This window comes from Ptychodera flava, chromosome 17 (assembly GCF_041260155.1).
Source record: "Ptychodera flava strain L36383 chromosome 17, AS_Pfla_20210202, whole genome shotgun sequence".
Classification (NCBI taxonomy): Eukaryota; Metazoa; Hemichordata; class Enteropneusta; family Ptychoderidae; genus Ptychodera; species Ptychodera flava.
Window position 1 is genome coordinate 29,081,179 of NC_091944.1, and position 21,999 is coordinate 29,103,177.

A 21,999-nucleotide genomic window follows, 5' to 3' on the forward strand; every position below is an offset into this window, starting at 1 on the left:
TCAATCCGCAACATCTTGGAATCCAGGGTCAAAAGTCCAATCTCAAACTGAAATTTTCGTCATTTATACCAATCTGTGCGGCGCAAGTAAGTCAGCATACTTTTTATGCAAACTGGAAAGCATTTAGTGACACCTGCACACGTTTTAGGGGATTTTATTCACCATACGACGTGGAACAATATATGGATTAAAGCAGGCGTACTCCGAAATACTAATCCGACCTGCCAAGCACTCCGCCGTTTAGCAGTTTACGTGTCCGTGAACAGCGCTCACTTTGCGCAAGAATTAACCCAACACACTGTTCAGTAGTTCACGGATTTGCTTGACCAGATGTTTTAAAGTCCAGAGGAGATAATCTTGGCGGAATTCTGTGAAAAATAGCCGCGATCTGTGCTTTATATCATCATGTATAATTAGTGAATAATAGGGAGTACCGCTAACCATCGGTTTGCCGCCCATGGAATGGACACCAGCGACGTAGCGAAGCAGTTTCTACCCAGCTGGTCTGCTAGAAACACCACAAGGACGTGCAATGACAGAAAGGTTGGTCAATATTCCTTTCAAGATACTTTTCTCCGCCAAAGGCAGGGGAATTATTGGTGAAGGTGAAAACTGGGGGTACGTGAATGTGACACTGACGTCAAAAATTGTACCCCTTTGACCTCGTAATTTGCATAATCAAATAATTAGCGGACGAACTCTGTCGCACCGGGCATGAGAAACCACAAATCTAACATTTACTAGTGATGGATGTGAATATAGTCGTCATGTGGTTATTAAGTGAGGTTTTGTCAACAGAATACAAATATTTACAAATATTTGATACCACAAACCGTTGTTGTTTTTTCCATATTGCAGTGTGTGAACCAGCAATTCTCAAAAAGAGTATTTTTGGTGTATGTGTAACAGAGATTATGGTTCATACGTTTGAACACTAATGTATGTTCCTTAAATAAAATGGAGAATAAAATATTTTAACCAACGTTTTTTTCCAGTTTGCAGAAGTTTTAATATTCTTTGGTAATTGACAAAATGTGATCTCTCCTTTACGTCATGAAATCTGTCTAAATAATATATGCACATGCTCTGACTTTCTGTAGACACAACTTTGCAAAAAGTAATGAAAAAAGTTCATGAAAAATTCAATTTCTAGGCTGTAATATCGTGTGGTATCAGAGACATTGAAAAAAAGATACCTTTATTTCTATCAACCTAAAGATGGTAAAAAGAAGGATGTGGGCACAAAACCAATGTACCGATATCATCCAGTTGGTGTTGACTGTTGAGCGCATATTTTCTTTTTTGACATTTTGAAAACCAGATGTTGACTTTTGCAGTTTAAAAAACAATTTGCCAGGTCATGGTCTTTTAGAGATAATAATTTTATGCTCTGTCGCAAACAGGTCTTTAATTGACATATGAAAAATCGTTGATGTATTTCATATTTTATGCATACAGCATTTTGCTACTTACTTATTAAAACGGTGTTAATTTATGACAAAACCGTCGCAAATCAGTTTCTCTCAAATGATAGACAAACTTGCTATCCGTTGATCCAGTGGTTTAGTTCCAATAAATAATGAGGTAGATGTTTCTGGCTTTTCCGTTTAATTTTGTTTTATGGCTGTCAAGTACGGAATGTACATAATACGAGCATCATTAATTACCATTGAAAAATATATTGAAATATTAAAGCTGTTTGATTCTACAATATGACTCTTGCAACACAATGCATCTGTCAGATCTACTATTATCACCACTAAGTGAACTCTAGAATACTTGATCTAGTCTTTTTTTGCACAAGCTTGTTATTTCTGATTTAAAAAATGGGGATAAAATTCATAATATTTGTCATATCCACTTCGCCAGTGCAAACAATTGTTATTGACGTTCATCTAATAAATTTCACCTCGTGGTAAGCATGTTGTGGTACAAGCGTTAATTCTTTTCAAGGCAAACTTTGATCATCATCACAGTAAAGTGTTGTGTAAAGCACTGTACCTTTACACTACTGGACTTTGGGCCATTCCCATGGCTTCAAATAGATTGGATCGATCCATTTTCTGTAAAGCGGGGTGAAAGGCCTGGGTTAAAAACACACAAAGGTAGTTTTATACAGTATTCAGCTCAATTTCCTAAATAGTGGTCCAGCTTCCCCCTGTTATAATCATAACTTATCAGTTGGAAAAATACAAAAGCTTTAGTCATATAGGATAGGAAGAAACTCACTGAAAAACTGAAGTCAATATTGAAATGAGTGCTGTCTTTTTAAAGGTGTTGCCTGGTAAAGTAGTTGAAGTGGATGCATTGATTTGTGTTTTTAGGATATTTTTTGAAAGTGAAGTTCATATTATTTTTTTCTCTCTAAATAGAGAAGTCACTCATGGGATTATTCATGAATGTCGCCAGAATAAATGGAAAACTGATAAAATTTAATGCCAAGCAAAGCATTCTCGTTTATTACTCCTCAATTTTTCTGTACTCTAACCTTGTTGCCATGGCTATTTCTTTATTCCTCTACTGAATGTATGTATATTGTAAGTAAATAAATAATTCATATGCTCATTTGCATTTTCAGTGCGGAACTTAAAGTTTTCAAGATGTCTGTTCATATGATCTGTTCTTGCTCAAGCATTGAGGGCAAGTCTTAATTTCTTAGGTGTGCATGTGGTGCAAAAATCATATGAATTTTTACTTTTGTTAATCAAAGATCTGAAGATTAACAGTTTTCCATGTTGTCCATCATAGAATTATTTTTCTCCATCATTACAATAACTATCTTGTAGCTGTGAGAATAATTTCTGCAAAAAAATTGAAAGATCTGACCCACGATTGTATATATATTCTTTCTAGTCAAATGTAAGTCAAACTTTATTGACACTAGATTCTTGTGCAATTATATGTAACAACAGTACAATTGGTCATTTTGTCAAATTTGATTTATTTGAATGATTTCTCAAGATTTGAAATGTCCTATCATAAATTATTCCATTTGTTTGGAAATTTTTCAAGTTCAGACTTTCTATTTTGAGAAGATTCTTGAAAAATTGAGCACAAAACAGCTGAAATTTGAAGTGAACAATTTGTGTATGGGCACTTGTGATTGTGGTTGAATGACTGTGCTAGTTGAATTCTTGGTGAGTGAGTTTGCCTGGTGTTCCCTGCACCCAGTTTCCTTCAGACGGTCTGCACAATGTGACAGTGAAGTGTTTACAATGGACTATGTCAACATGACACAGTATGGCACAGGTTCATTGTTTGATCTCCGGTTTGTCAGTATTACATCACAGTCGTTTGTCTCCTGTTTTAATGTGTTTACAAGTCTTTTCATAGGTGCATATTCACAAGAATTCACCATTATAAAACAGGCCAGGTTTTGTTTCTTGCTGAAACAAAACTGTTTTAAAAATGTTCATTTTGGTCAGTGAGGCCCTGTGTTGGAGGTAAAAAACACTTATAGGGAGAGAATACAACTTATTAAAATCTGCCAAGCAAAAAAAAAATCCAGGAAAAGTGTCCCTTAATATTCTGTTACTGCGTCCTTCCAAAACGTATGCAGGTAGATTAATAAGACGTCAAAATGTAGTTGTTATTTGGGACTTCTTTACCCACAATATATGTATCCTTTAGTGTCAGAAAAGTTATACAGTTCTTCAAGAAATTTGCATCTCTGCAGTTTAGCTTCAGGAAGCCCCATCACGCATGCCATGGGTTAAACCAAATTGTGTGAGGAGTAGAGGGGTGTGCAGGTAGGTAAATGTTCACTGGCAGTGATGTAGCACACTGTACCAGGGAAATATTGAACAATATACTGGGTACAATAGGAATACATGCCCTCACCTATCCTTTGCAAGAATGTGAAAACAAAACATAGAGACAGCCAATGTTTAACAAAAATAAATTTTGTCACAGAAAAAACCCATGATATATACTCATTATAAATGTAGACATTGTTTGAATCAAGAAAGAAACAGGAAAAGAAAAAGACAAATTTGTCAAATGTTGGTTAACATAAAAAAAAGTTGACTTGCTATTTGTTGATCAACAGCTGAAATGGTAAATACATGTGTGTGAAATTTTCCATCAGATCTCATGGACAATGTATTAATTAATACATTGCCCGTGAAATTTCTTTCAAAATCTGAGATTAGCTGTCCCTTCAGTATAGTGATATTATTAAAATATCTCCTTTCATCTAATCATCACAAAGATCCAGCCAAAGCTTTTTAATCTAAAATCCGGCAACATCTGGTGGTCTGGCTGCCTTAATCTGACAGGACGGGCGGCTTTTATGTCACAAACAGATATGCACAATTTCTATGATGGAATTGTGTATTTACTGTCATACGGTCATGCAAATCTCACTTCAATTTTTTGGAAAGCGCATGTTTATTTAGATGAAATGCTCAGTCACATGGTGGAACAGACTTTTTTGAAAGATTTGTGAGGCTGTTACCCACAATGCATTGCTATTGTACTTCAGTGTATGCCACTTTATTTCCCATGATGCTGTGTTGTCTGTTATAGCTGTTAGTCCCCATGGTTGACCTGTCATAATATTACTGATATACATAAACGATGATGGATAAAAAAATACAAAAACCAAAAAACCACAGGCTTTTAACCTTGCAAACCCATATGCGTTGGTCTAGGTTCTTTGTTTCCATGATGAAGTTAGTGTTCTTTGCAGATGAGAACAAGGAGAGCTTAAGAGAAAATAAAGTGGCAGTCCTCAATGCTGGGTTCTCATTTTGGTGCTCGTTGACATAGACTGTTTATATGATTTAAATCTTTTGTATTCCTTTGAATTGAAATTTGTGTTCCACTTGCTATAACTCTTGAAATTTGTTGACCTCAAAATATCTTCCTATTCTCTCCTAGTGTTCTCTGAATTCTACCTCTGAAGGGATATGGGCATTAACTGCATTAGGAAAACATTCCTTTGGGAAACATTTGACAGATAAATTGAAATGTTAACAGTTATTTTGATTTTCCGCCATTTTCAATAATGAGTAATAATACAAAGGAAACAGAACACAGTATCATAGTTGAAAACATTCACCCTATATTGGACTACTCTGTGCATTTTATGTGAAGATTTCGGTGTAAATATGTGCAGTATCTATGGTTGTTGCTTTTCCGCATGGGGCTACAATTTGATGTTTGGGCAAACATTTAATCACAGTGTAATGTTTATCTTGTTCAATATTGCATATACAGTCTCAGAGCGTAGTTAATGATAAGTGCATGTATCCACACATCTAAATTAGGACATCCCCACAAACTTATTTTAGTTTGAAAAGTAAAATCATAAAAATAATGCTAAAAAATACAGCTAGTGGGGCTTTAATATATTTGATTTGCCCAGAGATAAAGCTGATCAGAACCCTTCCCCTTTCTGAAAGCTCCATTAGCTGTAACTTAATGGATGGCGTGTTTTTCCATTATTTTTATCCGGAATGTGAACTGTAGTTTCTCTGATGACTCCCACAACATCGCAAAATGTCAAGCAGCGAACTCACTGATATAAGTCAGCAGATTTGTTCAATGTTATCATCGACAACTGAATCTTAGTTCAGACTGAATTCCTTTGAAAACAATGGCATATCATACAACTATATTTCTCGAATCATGTTGTTGAGGCTACTTGTAATACTTTATATGTGAACACACTTGTGAAAGGAAAAAGAGTAAGAAAATGTATTTCTCTTTTTGGGGAATGAAAATTTTGAACAAATGATCAAAAATTCAGCTTATAATTGTCCCTTATGGAAAGAGCATACATAAATATTGAAAATACTGATTTTTTTTCATCAATACTAGACTGCCAACTAACAAGTTTAATGATAAATAGTTTTGATACATGATTTTGTGACCTGTGTTTTTATAACAACATGTGGAAAGATTTTAAGATTAATTTCCCTTCATTTGGGGAGTCTTTGAAATGTCTTTTAGTCTTCAACTGTAAATTTTGTTTAGTAAATCTGACAATCTCTATTCCTTTATTTCTCATTTGAAAGCATAATGGCATTGACTTTGATCATGAAAGGATGAACTTTCCACACTGCTTACAACACTAAAAATCTGCAATGTTATTCTGTTAGATTGTATTTCAAATATCAATGGAACGGCGATTGCCATTGGCCAATTCCACTCCCCAATTTGAATAAATTACCATGAGACAAGGAGTCAACAGGTAAATTCCACACACATGTGTTTTGATCTACCTCTTCACTTCTCAATCATGCTGAAAGACAAAACAAGGAAGTAATTTTAAATCGAGGGTAGAAGTCAGGCAGCTCACATTATTTGAAACATAACTCACACAAACCTTTGTTTAGCAAGAATGAGGAATACTGCAGCCGTGTACAAGTTAACCCATCAACATAATCCTAGGAGGTCTAGTTGATTCATAAAGCCTTGAAGGGCCCCCTATGAAAACTCAATTGTTTTCATGATGAGGATTAGGCCCACTGTTATTCAGGTGTACCATTAACTACACCGCATATGCTTTTGTTACATGGCACTGGTAGTGTAGTTGTAATTCCGATGATGCAACTCAGATGCTTGTAAAAATTTATTTGGTTTGGTATATGTATAATTGTTGAATGGTGAGTTGGGTGCAATAAATTACAATGAAGGGAACTTTTTAAAACACACCATGTGCAGTAGTCTGAAAATCATGAAAGATGTGCCTCGGTAAATAATGGTGTATAGTACATGTTCAGCTGTGATCACTGATAGATAAATTACTGTGGTTTTTTTAATCGTGAAAAAGTACTTCCTAAAGGTCAGTAACCACTGATATTTTGATGATTTGTGGGAAAAAAAACAATTATTTGCTTTTATTCCAGCCTGATGTAATTCAAAATAATGCATAGGTGGATTTTTCTTTTGATGAATTTTTATTAAAATTACAGTGGGGGAAAAAATCCTTACCATGTGGTTCCAGAATTACTGGCATACCTTATGACCCTACAGATCAGATCTGTGGTCGCTTTCAAAAAAATTCATTATCTGTTCACAAAATACATGCCTACGTGGAACGAGATAAACATGGAAACCAGCCAGATTTACAGTGATCATCCTAGAAACCATTTAATTTTTATTGAGTTGATCCTGGATACTTTATGAGATAATCTTGGATACTAATCTCCTCAGATAATCCTAGATACAGATCTTCCATGCACACAGGGTGCTTGCCGTCACAGATTGTCTTTTACTGTGTATTCTGAGTTTTGTCTCCATCATGAAGACTCTCCTTTTCCTCCGCCAGAGATCGAAGGATGACGCCGAGAAGAGCTCATCTTCCAAGAGGAAGCAGTCCACCCCGCTGAAAGTGGTGAGCTCCGCAAGTGATGAAGAAGATGGCGGGGACATGGTTGTTATGGAGACCGACTCCATCCTGGGAAGTTGTGAAGAGAGTGACTCGTTGCAGCTGAGTAGAGAGCAAGTCAACAACCAAGTTGTTGTCATGCAAGGTATTATATTTTATTGTCTTATCGTTTACTTCACTGTGATACAAAGATCCTTCAACCATAGACAGTCTATGCTTCAACACAGTCTACTGAACAAATAACACACACAAGAGTAACTCATAAAAGGTCTGTTTGTATAGTCATTGTATATGGGTAGCATGGCTGGGGATATAGTTTTTAAATTTATGTTGCAAATTAAAGCACCATTCCTCCATCCCTGGTTCTCACATATTGATGTCCTTGCTCACTTTTTAAAGTTATGTCCAGTCAGAAATAAACATCTTGCCCCTTTGATATCAAGGTGATCCCATATACAGAAAATATTCAGTTCAATATTATGAATATGAAAAACTCTTTCTGTAGAGGTGATAGTACCATACACAGTAAATTACAGCCCATAAGTTGCCTGTCTGTGCAATTGGATGGATGTCACATGTATACTTGCACATCCCAAGTCAATCCTATTTTCACCTCATGTACATATATTGCATTAATGTAATTACCAGTACACACTCTCATGAAATTGTCCTTCCAGACCAGTTCCAAATGCTGAAGAGAAGTACATGTATTCCCATGAATAATTTTGTTTATAATCATTTTAGCTATTTTTGAATTAGAAGCCTTAGAAGGGGTGATGAAGAAAGAAAAATAAAGACGGTGTGGAAGGGGAAAGGGGGAGAGGGGGAGGGAGAGATCGCTGTTTGTATACATGTATGTTCATCGTGCAGTTACAGACCTTGTTTCATGTGACCAGCATTTTTTGAGTGGAAATGTTAGCAATGGTTGGATCTTACACGAAGTATGAAGTACTGCTCTTTTTTGTTATTTTGAAACACAAGACAATGTGACCATTGGGTTTTAAAAAGTTTGTATGCTTTCATCTGGTAGGGTTCTAATTTGGCTGAGAAGGACAAGTTAGATATGTGTACTTTTCCAGATGTTGCTATACATGTACGACTGCCATTTGCATTGCAGGTTCTATCGGTCGGCATGTGCCTATACACTGCATGGTGGAGGTTGCCACGGGTAATTATAATGAAGACGGTAGCTTGTTTTATCAGCTGGAAGTCGATGATTTCACACTAATACCTCATGATTTGCCGGTCTCCAAACTACCAAAATCAGCGCTCATTCAGCTTGGTTATGGACTCCAACCAGCCACTACAGTCACTGGTAAGTTAAACTCTCCTCTCAAAATATTTAAATCTCCGCTGTGCTCTTCTTACAATTCTTAATTTTTGTCAATCATATTACTCTACATTAATTGTTGGTCTGTCAGTGTCTTGTTACTCCGAAGCAATAATTGTTTTGCTTGATAAATAACTTTCTGATAGAAATGATTAGCAAATATGGCTTACATAATTAAGGATAAATTACATCACTGATGATAATTTTCCTTTTTCCAAATAAAATTTTATATTCAAATTTATCATGTGACTTATGTTAGGTAGTTTTGCTTGCTCATGTATAGGATGAATTATTCTTTGCCTCTGTTTTCCTGAATGAAACTTTCAACCAGAGTCTCTTACCAAATCAACAATAAAAGTCAGGGATATCCCAACATTCAGTAATTTGCATTCATAGTTTTGTAATTGATGGGAATAGCTTTATCAGAACGCAGTCTTCATAAGGTCAAATTATTTTACAAAATTATCTGTCTACATTAGGACCTAAGTATCATTTTCTGCTCATTGAAACATTGTATATTTAAGAATTTGCTTGGCTGATGGATTAATGGCTGAAATTGTTTTGTTGTATTTGTAAAATTAATTGCATATTTGTATTTTGAATTGTTACATGAAAAATACCGTTACCAGTATATCATATTTTGTTGAAATATGCTCAATGGGCGATAGGTGTGGCTTTGTTCATCCATTGAAGCGTGTGTAACAAATCAAGCTTTTACACTGTACCATGTACTGGTAGTCTGCTCAGAATAAATCAAAACGTAATAAGTTTGTATAAAATCACGCCATTTCACGTTATTCTGATTGTGTGGCAGTTTGACGAAGTATTTACGATTCATTTATATGTATATTTGGGTAGATATTTTGCCAAAATATCAAAATCTGTTCAAGTTAACTTGTCATGCAATGTAGATGTACAAAAGTTCTGGCGTTTCTGAACTAGATTACCACAGTGTGCCTTTCATAGTGGTAGATCTTTTCTAATTTTGCTTAAAGACTGTGTGCAGTTTTCTCCACAGCTGGGAAAAGCAGAGGGTCTGCCAATCTACATAACAATGTGTGATTTGCATATTCTTTCATAATGAAAATGTATTCTTTTTATTGTTATTATTAAACATATGAATAGAATGCTCCAAAACCAGAGGGGTGGCCAACCCCTCAAAGTCCCCTTGTGGAGAACCCTGGAGTGAGATATATTCTTCAAAACTTTTATATTGAATACACTGACTGTGGGTTTAAATGATTTGATGATAATCAAGTTGTACTTGTGAAAGTGTGCCCTCTGTGTTGTTAAAGAAATCCTTTTTCCTATCATGTTTACAGATGACTGCCGATTGAAGTTCGTTGACAGTATACACTCAATTTTGTATAAAAAGTGCAAATTAATATACATGTATCTTCATCAAGTTTTATTTGATTCATTTAATTATCAGTTTAATATCCACACACAGTACAGCAATATGGAAGTTTACTTTCAAATTTCAAAATTCACACTTACTGTAGTTGGTCTGTTGAACTTGAATTCCTTGTGTTTTTATAGGAATGACAATTGCATACATGAGTTGTCAAGAAAATTCAGTTCGATAAAAAAAGGACTACACTCACTGAATCTTGTACAGTGTGGAACTCTGTTGTTGGTAGATGATGTGTGGTCTGTCCTGTAGAGAGACAATATCACGTCAAACAGTAGCTGTGCACAATATCATGAAGTCTTGCATAGAATAAACAACGGTCTGTGAGGCATCTGTATCCCTGCAATTTAGTTTTATTTCAGCTTATATACACGTATCATAGACAGTAGAAGTAGAAGCTTCTACTGTCTATGGAAATAGCTACACTACCATATTGACATGTTTGAAATTTGAATGCAATGTTTGTTTGTGTCTTACAAAGGTTACATCCAACTCATGAATTGGAAGCCACTCACCTTGGAAGCCATCACAGATGACCCACAGGTCAGCGTGGAGTACCTCTTTGCCAATCTGTCTAATGTTGCCACATTGAGAATACAGATTGCAAGGTGAGAGTTAATCAAAAAACCTGTACTCAGGCAGGTATCGTATGATTTGGGTACAATGCATAGCACGTAACATGAGCCACATGGCAAGTGCAGTGAGGCAAGTGAATCAAATCTTACACATTTGCAAATACAGTGTTTAACTGCCTGGAGAGGGGGTGATTGCATTGATATCAACAGTATTATTTTCTGGAATGTAGTGTAGCATTCTCCAGAATTTGAATATCTGACAAGGCTGAAAGCAGATGTTACAATTGAGCTAGCATTGTTGAACAGCAACTCACAGCCCAGTACTGGGCACTGCCAACAATTAGAGATATTGTATAGTTGGCCATGTCATTTGATGTGAAGCAGACCTAAACAGCACACCTAAATGTCACTGGGCCACATTTTTCTCATGTTGAAAATCAGTGCTAGTCTGAGGGTGCCTCTCTATGGTGAATATATAAAAAAACGTACTCCCAAAGCCAATGTAAAATTTTATTACGGCTTAGCAAGGGCCCAGTATTCTTCAGTCTTGCTGCACTGTGTTTCCTGACTGTTACAGCAATTGGCAGTATGGTTGTAGTGTGTGATTAAACTTTTCCTTTGCTCTTTTCCGTACTCCAGTCACCCAGTGTTGCCAACACCGATGGCCACCCTCCAACCAGAAAGTGAACCTCTCCAACCAGTCGCTGCGGCCACTACTAGTCCATCCACCTCACCAGAGCCCAGCAATTCAGAGATTCCAGCCATCATGAACGACATCAAGGAAAAATTACAGAAGTTGTTGAAGAACAATAAACAATCTGTACTGGTGAGCCATGGTTGTCCGTTTTCACAGGTAAGCTGACGTGTCTAAAATATTGAGCTTTACATTACTATATAGGGAACTAGATTATATCTGTTACATGTTATGGTAATGCCTTAATTAGGCCCAGAAAAAACCTATTATTCCTCCAGTGTTTTTTTACAATGCTACAGAGGCAAGTGAGTGAAAATTAAAAAAAAAAAAATTTATGAACCAACAAAATCTCCCACTAGTTACATTGTAACTGATGACTTGAAGTCTAGATTTTACAAACTGTCCACAATGACAGAGGCATTACATGTACAGGCAGTGTTGACAGAACGAATTCTGAGCATTTCCATATGCTCCCAGAAGAAAACCAAAAGCTGTAATAGCACTAACATAATTGCAATTCAGAAGAGTATATTGGGTGCTGCGAATTTCAAAAAAAATCCAAATTTTCTTCTGTGGAACAATTTAATAATCCTCCCTGGCCTGAGCTGTAACTTTAAATTTCTAGAATTTTTGTTCTGTTTTAAAATACATTTTTTACTACTACCAAAATCATGTTGAAACTGTCTCATTGCACTAAAATCTCTGCACTTCCTTTTCTGTAGGCCATGATATCACAGGTGATCCAGGGCAAATACATTAACAGAATATCTTCAGACAAAGCCAAGGCCTTCTACAAGTGGTATGAGATCTACCAAGGCCTGTCTAAAGGAGTCTTATCGCAGCCCATGAAAAAGAAACCAACAGGCTACAGAAGAACGCGCACCCTGTTTGACCCAAAAGAAGAGCTGCCCCGACTGCGGCGATGGTTTCGCGAGAGTCCCAGACCATCAAGAGAGCAGATGTTGATGTACCTGTATGAGCTGAATAATCTTGAAAGACGCAAGAAAGGCACTCTTTTGCAGTTTTCCTCGATTTTGCTGTGGTTTAAAAATGCCAGGGCTAAGTATAAGACCAATGATTTCATCTTTCCAAATCGAAATGTAAATTCCGAGGATCTGCAGATGAACAGCAGTGTTAGCAGTTTGCTAAAAGCAAGGAGACACGGTGAGGAGAATGTCGATGAAGCCAGCCAAGATCTCAGTCACCTTGAGGTCAGTTCAGAATATCATTCCAGCCCGCCGCTGATTCCGGCAGAAAAAAGCCACAGTGAGCAATATAACCAAGGAACTCTCGATCACATTCCGTCTACGGCTACAAGTTCTAAGCCAGTAGCATCTGATATCCATCCGCAAATCACCACCGGCAGTAGCCATGCTGTAAACAGTGCAAACCACAGTTTTGAAGTCGATGCTGAATCCGGTTCCAAAAACGACAAAGCTCCCGTGGACTCCATGCGTATTGCAGAGTCAATCATCGAAACAGCAACAGTGGCGGAGGCATTGTTCGGCAGAAGAAAAAGGCACCGGTTCTCGATACATCCTCTGTATGAAGTTCCCAAGTTGAAAGCCTGGTTCGTGGAGAACGCCAGGCCAGATTATGCAACAAAAGAGAGAATTATGCACAAATTAAATTCCAGCCCGTTCAGAGTTGGTCGTGAAAAATGGACTGTCAAGACAGTGACTGTTTGGTTTAAAAATGCCAGAGCCAAAATGTACCGCAATGAATTGTTCAATGAACATGAGAAACGAACTGAGAAAGCCATGGCCTCTCCAAAATCAACAAGTGCCTTAGGGACAGCTACTAGCAGAACAAGTGAGAAAATCATCTTTCCGGTATCCATAGCAACTGCACCGTCTGGTCGCAGTCGCTCTCCCAGAAGTTCGACATCGAGCGATTCAGGGTCTCACGCAGAAGCTGGGAAAGGTGAATCAATCAATGCAAAACAAGTCAAAGTTGAACCTGGTAATCTCAGAGAATCTGAAACAGTCGCCATGCCTACATCATCGAACCAAGCACCCCAAGCAGTTGTGTTTGCTTCTCAAGATATGCCCTCCTTGAAAACCAACTCAGAAACTACAGCCAGTCAGACAGCATCAAAGTCATTGCTGACCCAGGTCAAAGTTGAAAGGTCGCATATTTTTTCTCCCTTTGGCTCAGCTGACAGCAGTGGGAGTTCTGAAAATTCTGAGAGCTACAAAGCACGTGCATCACTGGCAAGTCCAGTGATTGTTGATGGTTCGCCTCGGTATCTTTCCACCTTATCACTGGCAAGTCCAGCAAACTCCGAAACCTCCCAAAGGTTTCATTCGATCACTTCACTCGCAAGCCCGGCAAATTCCGACAATTCGCAACGATTCCACTCCACAGTTTCAGCAGTCAGCCCGACAAACTCAGAAGATTCACACAGGATCCGTTCATCAGCTTCACTCACAAGCCCAACACAGTTGGAAAGCCCTCAGAGGTACTACCCTCAAACATCGCTCCCCAGTCCAGCGAACTCAGAAAGCAACTCCCAGAAAAAGAATTCCGAACAAGAGAAGGTGTTTCAGATCAACTCAAGCTTTGAACTGCCCAAACTTAAGAAGTGTTTCCAGGAGAATCCGTATCCAACGAAAGAAGTGATCAACTTCTACGTGGAGATGTTGAACTCAATGCCGTTCAGACAGCTACAGAGTCAGAAATACAACACTGAGATACTGACAGCATGGTTTGAATTAGAAAGACAGAAATGCTTTGCACAGAAGTCCATGACACCCGAACAGTGTGTGACCAGTCCTGCAAGGTGATTTCCCTACCTTTATATTTTTTCTCAATTAATGTTAATCTACCACTTCAAGTTGTGCACTTTTGAAATTACCACCTTCCATATATCTCAGTAGAAATGATAAATCTGCGGAAGCTTTATCCATTTATTTGATCACAAGAAAATTGAATTGTGTGATTAAAATTTCAAAAACCATGAGTATATATAGTATGAGTAAGAATACTGGCCCATATTGAATAGTCTTAAAATTCCAGATAATTCAAGGGTCTCAGTTTCAATGAAATTGGGAGTGATCCCCTGGAAAACAAGATTGGGTTTGTCAAGAAAATTAAATTAATTCACCTTGAAGGGAACAATATCCTAGACTGCAGGACCATAAAACTAGACTTCAGAACCACTGGACTTATGATGATATTGGTTTTGAGACCACTAAATACTCAATAGATTTGCCCATTCCCCACTATCACGTGTACTCATGTTAAGTTTGACGAATTTTACACCCGTGTGTAAAATCCTCTTTTTGTAGACTGCAAATCATACTGACTCTCAGTTTTGATGTATACTAGTGATGATATTTAGCCTTTTAGGTCTGCTGTCTGAAGTACAGACATACATTTTGGTGAAATAGCATTATAATTCTTGTTCTTCTTACATTATTCTAGTTCCAGCATGAACAGTGAAGATGTCAATGTACATGATTCTGAATCAGAATGGACAGACGTCGCCGTCCGCAACGCTGTGATGGAACTCTTAAAGGAAACCAATCAGAGTCAACTTGGTCAGATCAGTCCTCTAACTCAGGTATGTGTAGCTACCCTTTCACTGCTGTACTTTGGTAGCATCCAATTGTCTTCAGAGGTGTAGGTTGGACTTATTAACTGAAAACAGGGGTGTTAAAGTTTGTGCACGTGCTATCTCATGAACGGAAAGTTATACGGGACAGCTGACTGTGTACTGTTTAGATGGTTATAAGGATTCTTGTCATTTTCATTCTGAATTTGAAATAACTTGGCAACAGAAACAAACTGAAATGCGTAAAGTTGGCTGTTTTTGGATTTGTCACAAAGTATTCTCAATTTGTTTTTGCACTAGTCAAACTGAACCAGGGTCTGTATTCACTACTGGAAAGTCCTTGACCTTTAAAACAGGAAGGTCCTTGAAGAGTCCTTTAAAAGTCATTAAAAACTGATAAGGCAGCCACAAATATTATGAAATGATTAGTCATACTATCATGAAAAGAATATGTAAAATTGATTTATCATGAAAATGCTGCCTGGAAAAAGGTAATTAGGACTTCAAAAAGTCCATGAAATTGCTCAAAAAGTCCTCAGAAGTCCTTGAATTTTAAGTGAGTTTGAATATATGAACCCAGTGACCGTTGTACCAGTATTTTGCTGGTGTGGCAGCAATAATACCCCGGTACTGGAGCATCTGAGTGACAATTGATACACCATATTGTTAGCATCCCTAGTACAAGAGTCTCACAAAAAGTCAAGAAAATCTGTGATCTGTTGATGTGATTATAGTAACTGTTGCTTATTTTGTCATTCAACTTATAAATAAAGGAAAAATAACTAAAAGGAACAAATATTTGTGTTCTCAGTGTCTAAATGTCAATTTGTAAAGGAACCTTTTGAGCAGCAAAGTCAATTTTTGTCACCTTTATAAAATAAGCCCCAGTCAATTTTTTCAGATTTTTGCCACATTTTTTATACAAGTAACTGTAGATGATGAAATGTGAGATCCATTTGGTCCAAATTATTTTTAAAAATTACAAAAAAATTCATAAAAATTGATAAATTGTTGCACTAAAATTTTGGTGGGAAAATTTACAGCACGCAAAGGGTTAAACTGAAATTGACACTGCTTACGTCTGATATGCCTATGAAGTGCATTATATGTGATACTAGTGTAATCGTGACTTGTATTTTATCTGTTTGTTTTCAGTCCATGGTTTCATGCATTGTAAATGGCAAATACTCAGCTACCATAAGTAAAGAGAAATGTGAAGAATTTGGAAAATGGTTTGAAGAGTACCAACACAGTAAAAGAGGTAAGATAACCTCTCAACATTGTGTTTTTCACATATTGTGAACTTCCTTCAGTTTTCTCCATAACATATTACCTACTTGTAATCTTGCTTTCATGAACTTAGGCTTGACATTGATTTATTTTCATTGTTATGAATTTGCCAGTTGTGTTTCTAGGGCCACAAACATTTAAAACTAATAATTGTGTGAAACTATTACAATGTAACTTGTGAAAGAAACACAGTCAGAGAAAAAGATGTTCAAATTATATTAAAAAGTGCAGACAAAACAATTACATTATCTCCAGTGTTGAGATTTTTGCATTCCATGACTTGTAGGGAATTTTCCACCATCCTTTAAATGTACAGCCAACTTTCATGGACATCCATAAAAAAGAAACGTGAACAAATCATCAATATTTATCGTAGATTACGGCCAATAGCAGGTTAGCATTTTTTGAAGGTACTGTATGCAAAGTCCCTCTAAACTTCGTTTCTTCTCATAAACCTAACAAAACGCAGAACAAATTGCTTAAAGAATTTTCATTTTGAAAATTTCTATGTTCGTAAACATTTTGAGCAAACCCTATTTTTGCGGTAATAGAGTCAACAAATATATGCTCAGATCACAGCATGAAGTTAAAGGATCAGTAGCTGTAACTTTTGACAATTTTTTTCACTATTTTTGTTTCGTATGTCAGTTTTAAGTTATTGTAAGTTGAAAGCATGTTGAAACTCCCAACTATTTAGTTTATCAGCATAGCATCTATACGTGTAAAATGCGCTGTTATCGTTTGCATTTAGTCCAGACCAATATTCACTTGTCATTGATAACAATACAGACTGAACATGTACAGACTGACTTAATAAGTTGAATGCTTTGTATCTCAACATGCTTTTGGGAGTAGGAAAAGAAACTGCTAGTTGACATCAAAAACAAAAATAATGAAAAAATCATCAAAAGTTATCCTCCTTTGTGCTCCCCTTTCAAATTGATTTCTCCGTTTGCCGGTTTAAGTGTTTTAGATCTGCTGTTTGCATTGCTGCCAATGGTAGGTCACCCTGTACATAAACATTTACTTTTCTAAAATTTGAAAAAAGTGAGCCAGTGCAATTAACATAGAATGCGCCTCAGGGACAGATATCCAGAGTCTCAATTTATCCAACATGTTCTGTATTCTGCTTGTAGGGGCTTATTTTGAAACTCTTGGCATAAGAAAAACCACGGTCCCTCCTTTTGTGGAGGGACCGTGGAAAAACTTTCACCGTCTCAGTTTTGCCAAATAACTTTGCTAAGTGACCCCTGATATTTATTCTTGATGTAGTAAGAGAACGGTTCAAAGTTTCACTGAGGAAAGTATGAGCAAAAGTTTTGGTCTGTCATATTCAAGGTGCATGCTACGATAAAATATGCAGATTTTATGCCATATTAGATATACGATATTAAAATGTTCACATGTGGTTACACTGGCAGCTTGGTAAATTAAACCTCTGTGTAGTTTTGCTACATGCACCTTGTCTTCTGAAGCAGCGGTTACTGTCTCTTCCATTTCATCAGAGTCGCCCAAGGCAGAGAGACTTCCACGCTATGTCAGGTACATGCCTGGCCGAAAGCTGAGCTTCCATCCAGAGTACGAGGTGCCCCTGATGAAGGAGTGGTTTGGGAAGTGCCAACACCCGACGGATTCGCAGCTGCTGGGGTACTGCGAGATTATGAACCGCGATCCTTTCCGCCAGCAGACTGGGCGTGCCATCACTGTCACCAATCTTAGAATTTGGTGGAAGAATGAACGGGCGAAGAGGAATAAAGAGGCTCGTGACGGCAACAAACGCTGACGGTCTCAGAACATGCAATACAATTGTCTAGTCTGATATTTAACCAGGGGTCAGCGAACAACTGAAACTCTTCTGCGTTGCTGACGCAACATTTGTATGAACGACGATCACAAACCTTTGGCATATTGTTTCCGTTTCAGTGCAAACGTCCCCACAGGAGAAGAAAGAGCCCTCCTGCTATACGCCCATGAGAGGATGGCGGATGAGCTTTCACCCTGAACACGAAGTCCCCAAAATGAAAGGCTGGTTTGAACAGTGCCCTCACCCGACCGATTTCGAGCTGCAGGACTTCTCTAACACCCTGAACAGTCGTAAGTTTCGGCAGGAGAGCAGGCAGCCAATCACAACCAGGCATTTGAGACTGTGGTGGAAGAACGAGCGTGCCAAGAGGAACCGAGAGGCTCGGCGAGAAAAAACCGACAGAGAGAAGACGATCATGTGATAAAGCCAACTCAAGCATTGACTGACACTGTAGTGGTGCTACATATATAAAATTTCATTAACAGTTACATTTGGCAAACTTTTCACCTAGGTTTTATGAAGAACAGCAACTTATTTTAAAATTATTATGCTTGATAGACATTGCAGGACACAGCAATCATACCATGCAACACTTCTTTTAAATGTGTTACATTTTGTCGACAAAGTATTTTTACTCTAGGAGCACTACCCCCTTGCCCACAGGATACTCACTGTAGCCCCATCTCTTAACCTAATCTCCGACTGGTGAGTGGGAAAAATGTGCGGCCTGTAAGTGATCAAGGAGTAGCTATCCTGTTACCAATATCCTAACCCCTTCACCACCATGGTTTGGCCCAAATCCATTGTTGTCAAGGGTGATTGTGGACCCGTTTACAGGGAATTTGGGAGGAACAGGTTTAGCCCATTATCCCCTTCCGGTTTCCTCAAATACAATTTCAGGAAGGAACACAGCAAAAATGAGATGCGAGACCAACCCTACAGAACCTACCAATTTCAGGCCGAGGCCATGATGAAGTAACTCCACCCTCGTGGCTGCATATTTAACCCTTTCAGCAGTAATGGTTTGGCCGAATCATATCATTTTCTATAGGAAGGTTGGACCTCTCTACTCAGAAATGGGGTGCAGTGATTTAATGGAGTAAACATAGAGTACAATCTTTGTTGCTGCATATTTAATGGCGTATACATGTATATAGTGGTACATATATATAGAAAATATATAGAGAGTATAGTGTTTTATCTATTTTGTTGTGACAGACTTTATGGTTATTATGTAACATTATCATTTCTCATCCGCACAATTTCGGGCAGAAATGTTTGTGCCACTCTGAAGTAGATTTAGTTGGCAGAGTATGGAGAGTACAAAAAACATGGAATGGATCAATTGAGTAATTTTCTCATCATACCAATAACCCTTCCACCCCATTTTTCAGTATTTATTGGTCCACCCATCCCCTGAAAACAATAGGATCTACCAAAGTCTGTCGATGGATAGGGGGTTTGTGCAATGCACAATATTTTAGAAATGTGGAGAAATTGTTCGTTGTATATTTTCTATGTCTTATTGTCATGTTGCTGTACCCTTTGTGAAAATTTCTTTCACAACCTTTTCAAGAATGGCCATGTACTGTACGTGAGATTTTCAACTATTACCATGATTTATGATAACCTTTGATTTTTATACCAACCCTGGAGAGTTTATGTACCAACTCACTTTTATTGTGCTTTCTTTTTCTCTTTTAGATTGCAAAATTATGAGAAATAACTTGTAACTGTTGAAAGATGTAATGTAGATCTCTGTTTGTAGTTATTTGATAAAAAATTAAAAACTTTCTGATATGTTGTACAGATATACCCACCAAATTATTATGACTTGTACAATCACAACATGGGGTATGGTATTACTTTACTGTGTCCTGTTTCTGCCACGTTAGTGAAAATGAAATCTGTAAAAGAGTCTTTTTGATGTGAACTAACTATTTTTGTATATAGTTGTGCTATTTTATGAATATTTCAGCATATATTCCAACCATTCCACTTTCTACAATTGACAGCCAGAAGCTTTCTGCTACACACTGCCACCAGTGTTCAGGCCAGGGACATGTACATACTGCCACCGGTGTTGAGATCTTGAGAGGCCAAAATACTGCCACATGTTTCAGGATCTGGCATCATGGTGTTTGGATAGTAGGACCTTTTAAAATTATTTATTAGAGTTTGATGTGTGACTTATAGTCTCTGGCTGCCATGAAATTTCCAAAGTAATCATCGTGTGAAGCTGTAAAAAAGCCTGCATAAAATTAGACTTGGTAGCAATACAACAAGCTGAATATCCTGATGTTTTGCTACCACAGAACAATTTTCGGTGTCACAAATATAGATATACTGGTCTGATGACAGGTACCTATGATAAACTGATGACACATTCAGCTGATCGGAGTCGAAGGATCCAATTGAAAACTAGGAAGCATGGAATTTTATGAGAGATATACTGAGTCATCCCAGACGTTGCAAAAGTGGCTAGATTGATACATGGGTATTGCAGATTGTAGTATTAGGTGAAAATTATAGTAAATTGGTCTGTTCCTATCAATAAATACTTTGTAGAGACAATGAATTCTTTTTTGTACGTTTCAAGAACTTCAGTTTTTCAGAAATGTTGTCATTCCTGTGTGGAACCAGTGTGCCTGCTGCTACAACAAATATTTGGCAGATCTTTATTTAAGCTTTGATATCCTACTGACAGAATGGGATGAAGATTTCTTTCTGTTTCTTGTGACAGAGATCTTCTATTTCATCTCTGATGAAGAGAGAAAAAATAAACATCTTATAGAGCCAGACAGGCCATCCTTCTTAATAACTAATTTTATTATCAAAGTGGCTTTGATGACAAAACTGGTTGTGTACGTCTCTGCAGGAGGTAACATGCAATACTAACTCGAACCATTTTCAAATATATAATCTGTCGGGGTTTTTTTAAGTTTTATCTACTCTGGAAGCAACAGTCAAGCTTTTTAAAAGGACAGTCATGACCAATTTCACTATTGTCCTGAGAAAGGAAAAACTTTGTCCTAATCTAAGCTAGAACAACTGTCTGACTAAAATCTTGGATGTTTCAAAATCAACACACAAGACTATTGATTGGTGTTGTGCAATATATGACATTTTAAAACCATGGTCAAACTTTATGATACCTTCATGTTGGCAACTGTCAAAGTGCAGCCTTAACTCACTTTTCAATTGTGCACAATTTGATAAGTTTTACGGACATTTTTTTTGACAGGATGAGAGTTGTCATTTTAAGTGAAACAATGAACTTGTCAAATTTCTCCCATAGCATCATTCAGAAAATAATAAAGTCTTTGTTTCATTCTTGCTCACTGTTTACTGTGTAGTATTATCCAGTATGTAATAGCTTGTTCTGAGAATCTCTTCTCAGTTTTGGTATGATTACCCCATTCGGTGCCGAAGTCAGTTTTTGTTGCCATTATAAAATATAACCAGTCAAATTTTTTTTTCAGATTTTTCCAAAAATTGTCGTAAAAAGTGTAGCCAATGAAAAGTGATGTTGATTTAGTTCAAAACTTACAGAAAACAAACCATAAAAATTGGTTAAATATTGCACTAAAATTTCGGTGGGGAAAAATTACAGCACTCGAAGGGTTAACTCAAAAAAGTTTGAGTTAATCAAACCAAAACTGAGGATAGGTTCTAGATAAGAATCACATAGATCAACCATGGCTGTATGATTTCACCAAAATGTGCAAATTTGCAGAAAGTTCAAACATTTCAGGTCAGATATGTTAGATATAAGGGGAAAGAGGATAAGATAAGGGGTGGTCGATCATAAAAACTGACACGAGAAATGTAATTCCATATTTTTCGGTTTCAAGCCCCTCTCCCCTACAAAATGGCATTAATCCAGTCTTCAGACCGTCCCATTGATCAAGGACACACTGTATTTTTATTAGTAAATATATAAGGTGGTCGCTTCAAGCTTTACCAGCAAAGCCAAAGATGATTAACGTTCAGCGTTATTTTC

The 21,999-nt window shown here is 37.2% G+C and overlaps 1 protein-coding gene across 2 annotated transcripts; it reads left to right on the top strand.

The window, feature by feature from the left end:
• Positions 1-38: 38 nt before the first annotated feature.
• LOC139115996 (uncharacterized) lies at positions 39-21,332 on the top strand. Of its 2 annotated transcripts, none has more exons than XM_070678482.1 (9): positions 39-543; positions 7,277-7,481; positions 8,454-8,651; positions 10,559-10,685; positions 11,292-11,505; positions 12,069-14,128; positions 14,773-14,911; positions 16,058-16,163; positions 17,698-21,332. In XM_070678482.1, exons 1-9 carry the CDS (start codon positions 463-465, stop codon positions 17,973-17,975), a joined length of 3,408 nt encoding a protein of 1,135 aa, XP_070534583.1. In that variant the 5' UTR covers positions 39-462; the 3' UTR covers positions 17,976-21,332. The 2 variants fall into 2 exon arrangements, with proteins under 2 accessions (XP_070534583.1, XP_070534582.1); XM_070678481.1 differs by having other exon boundaries at positions 209-543; positions 18,116-21,332.
• The last annotated feature ends 667 nt before the right edge of the window (positions 21,333-21,999 follow it).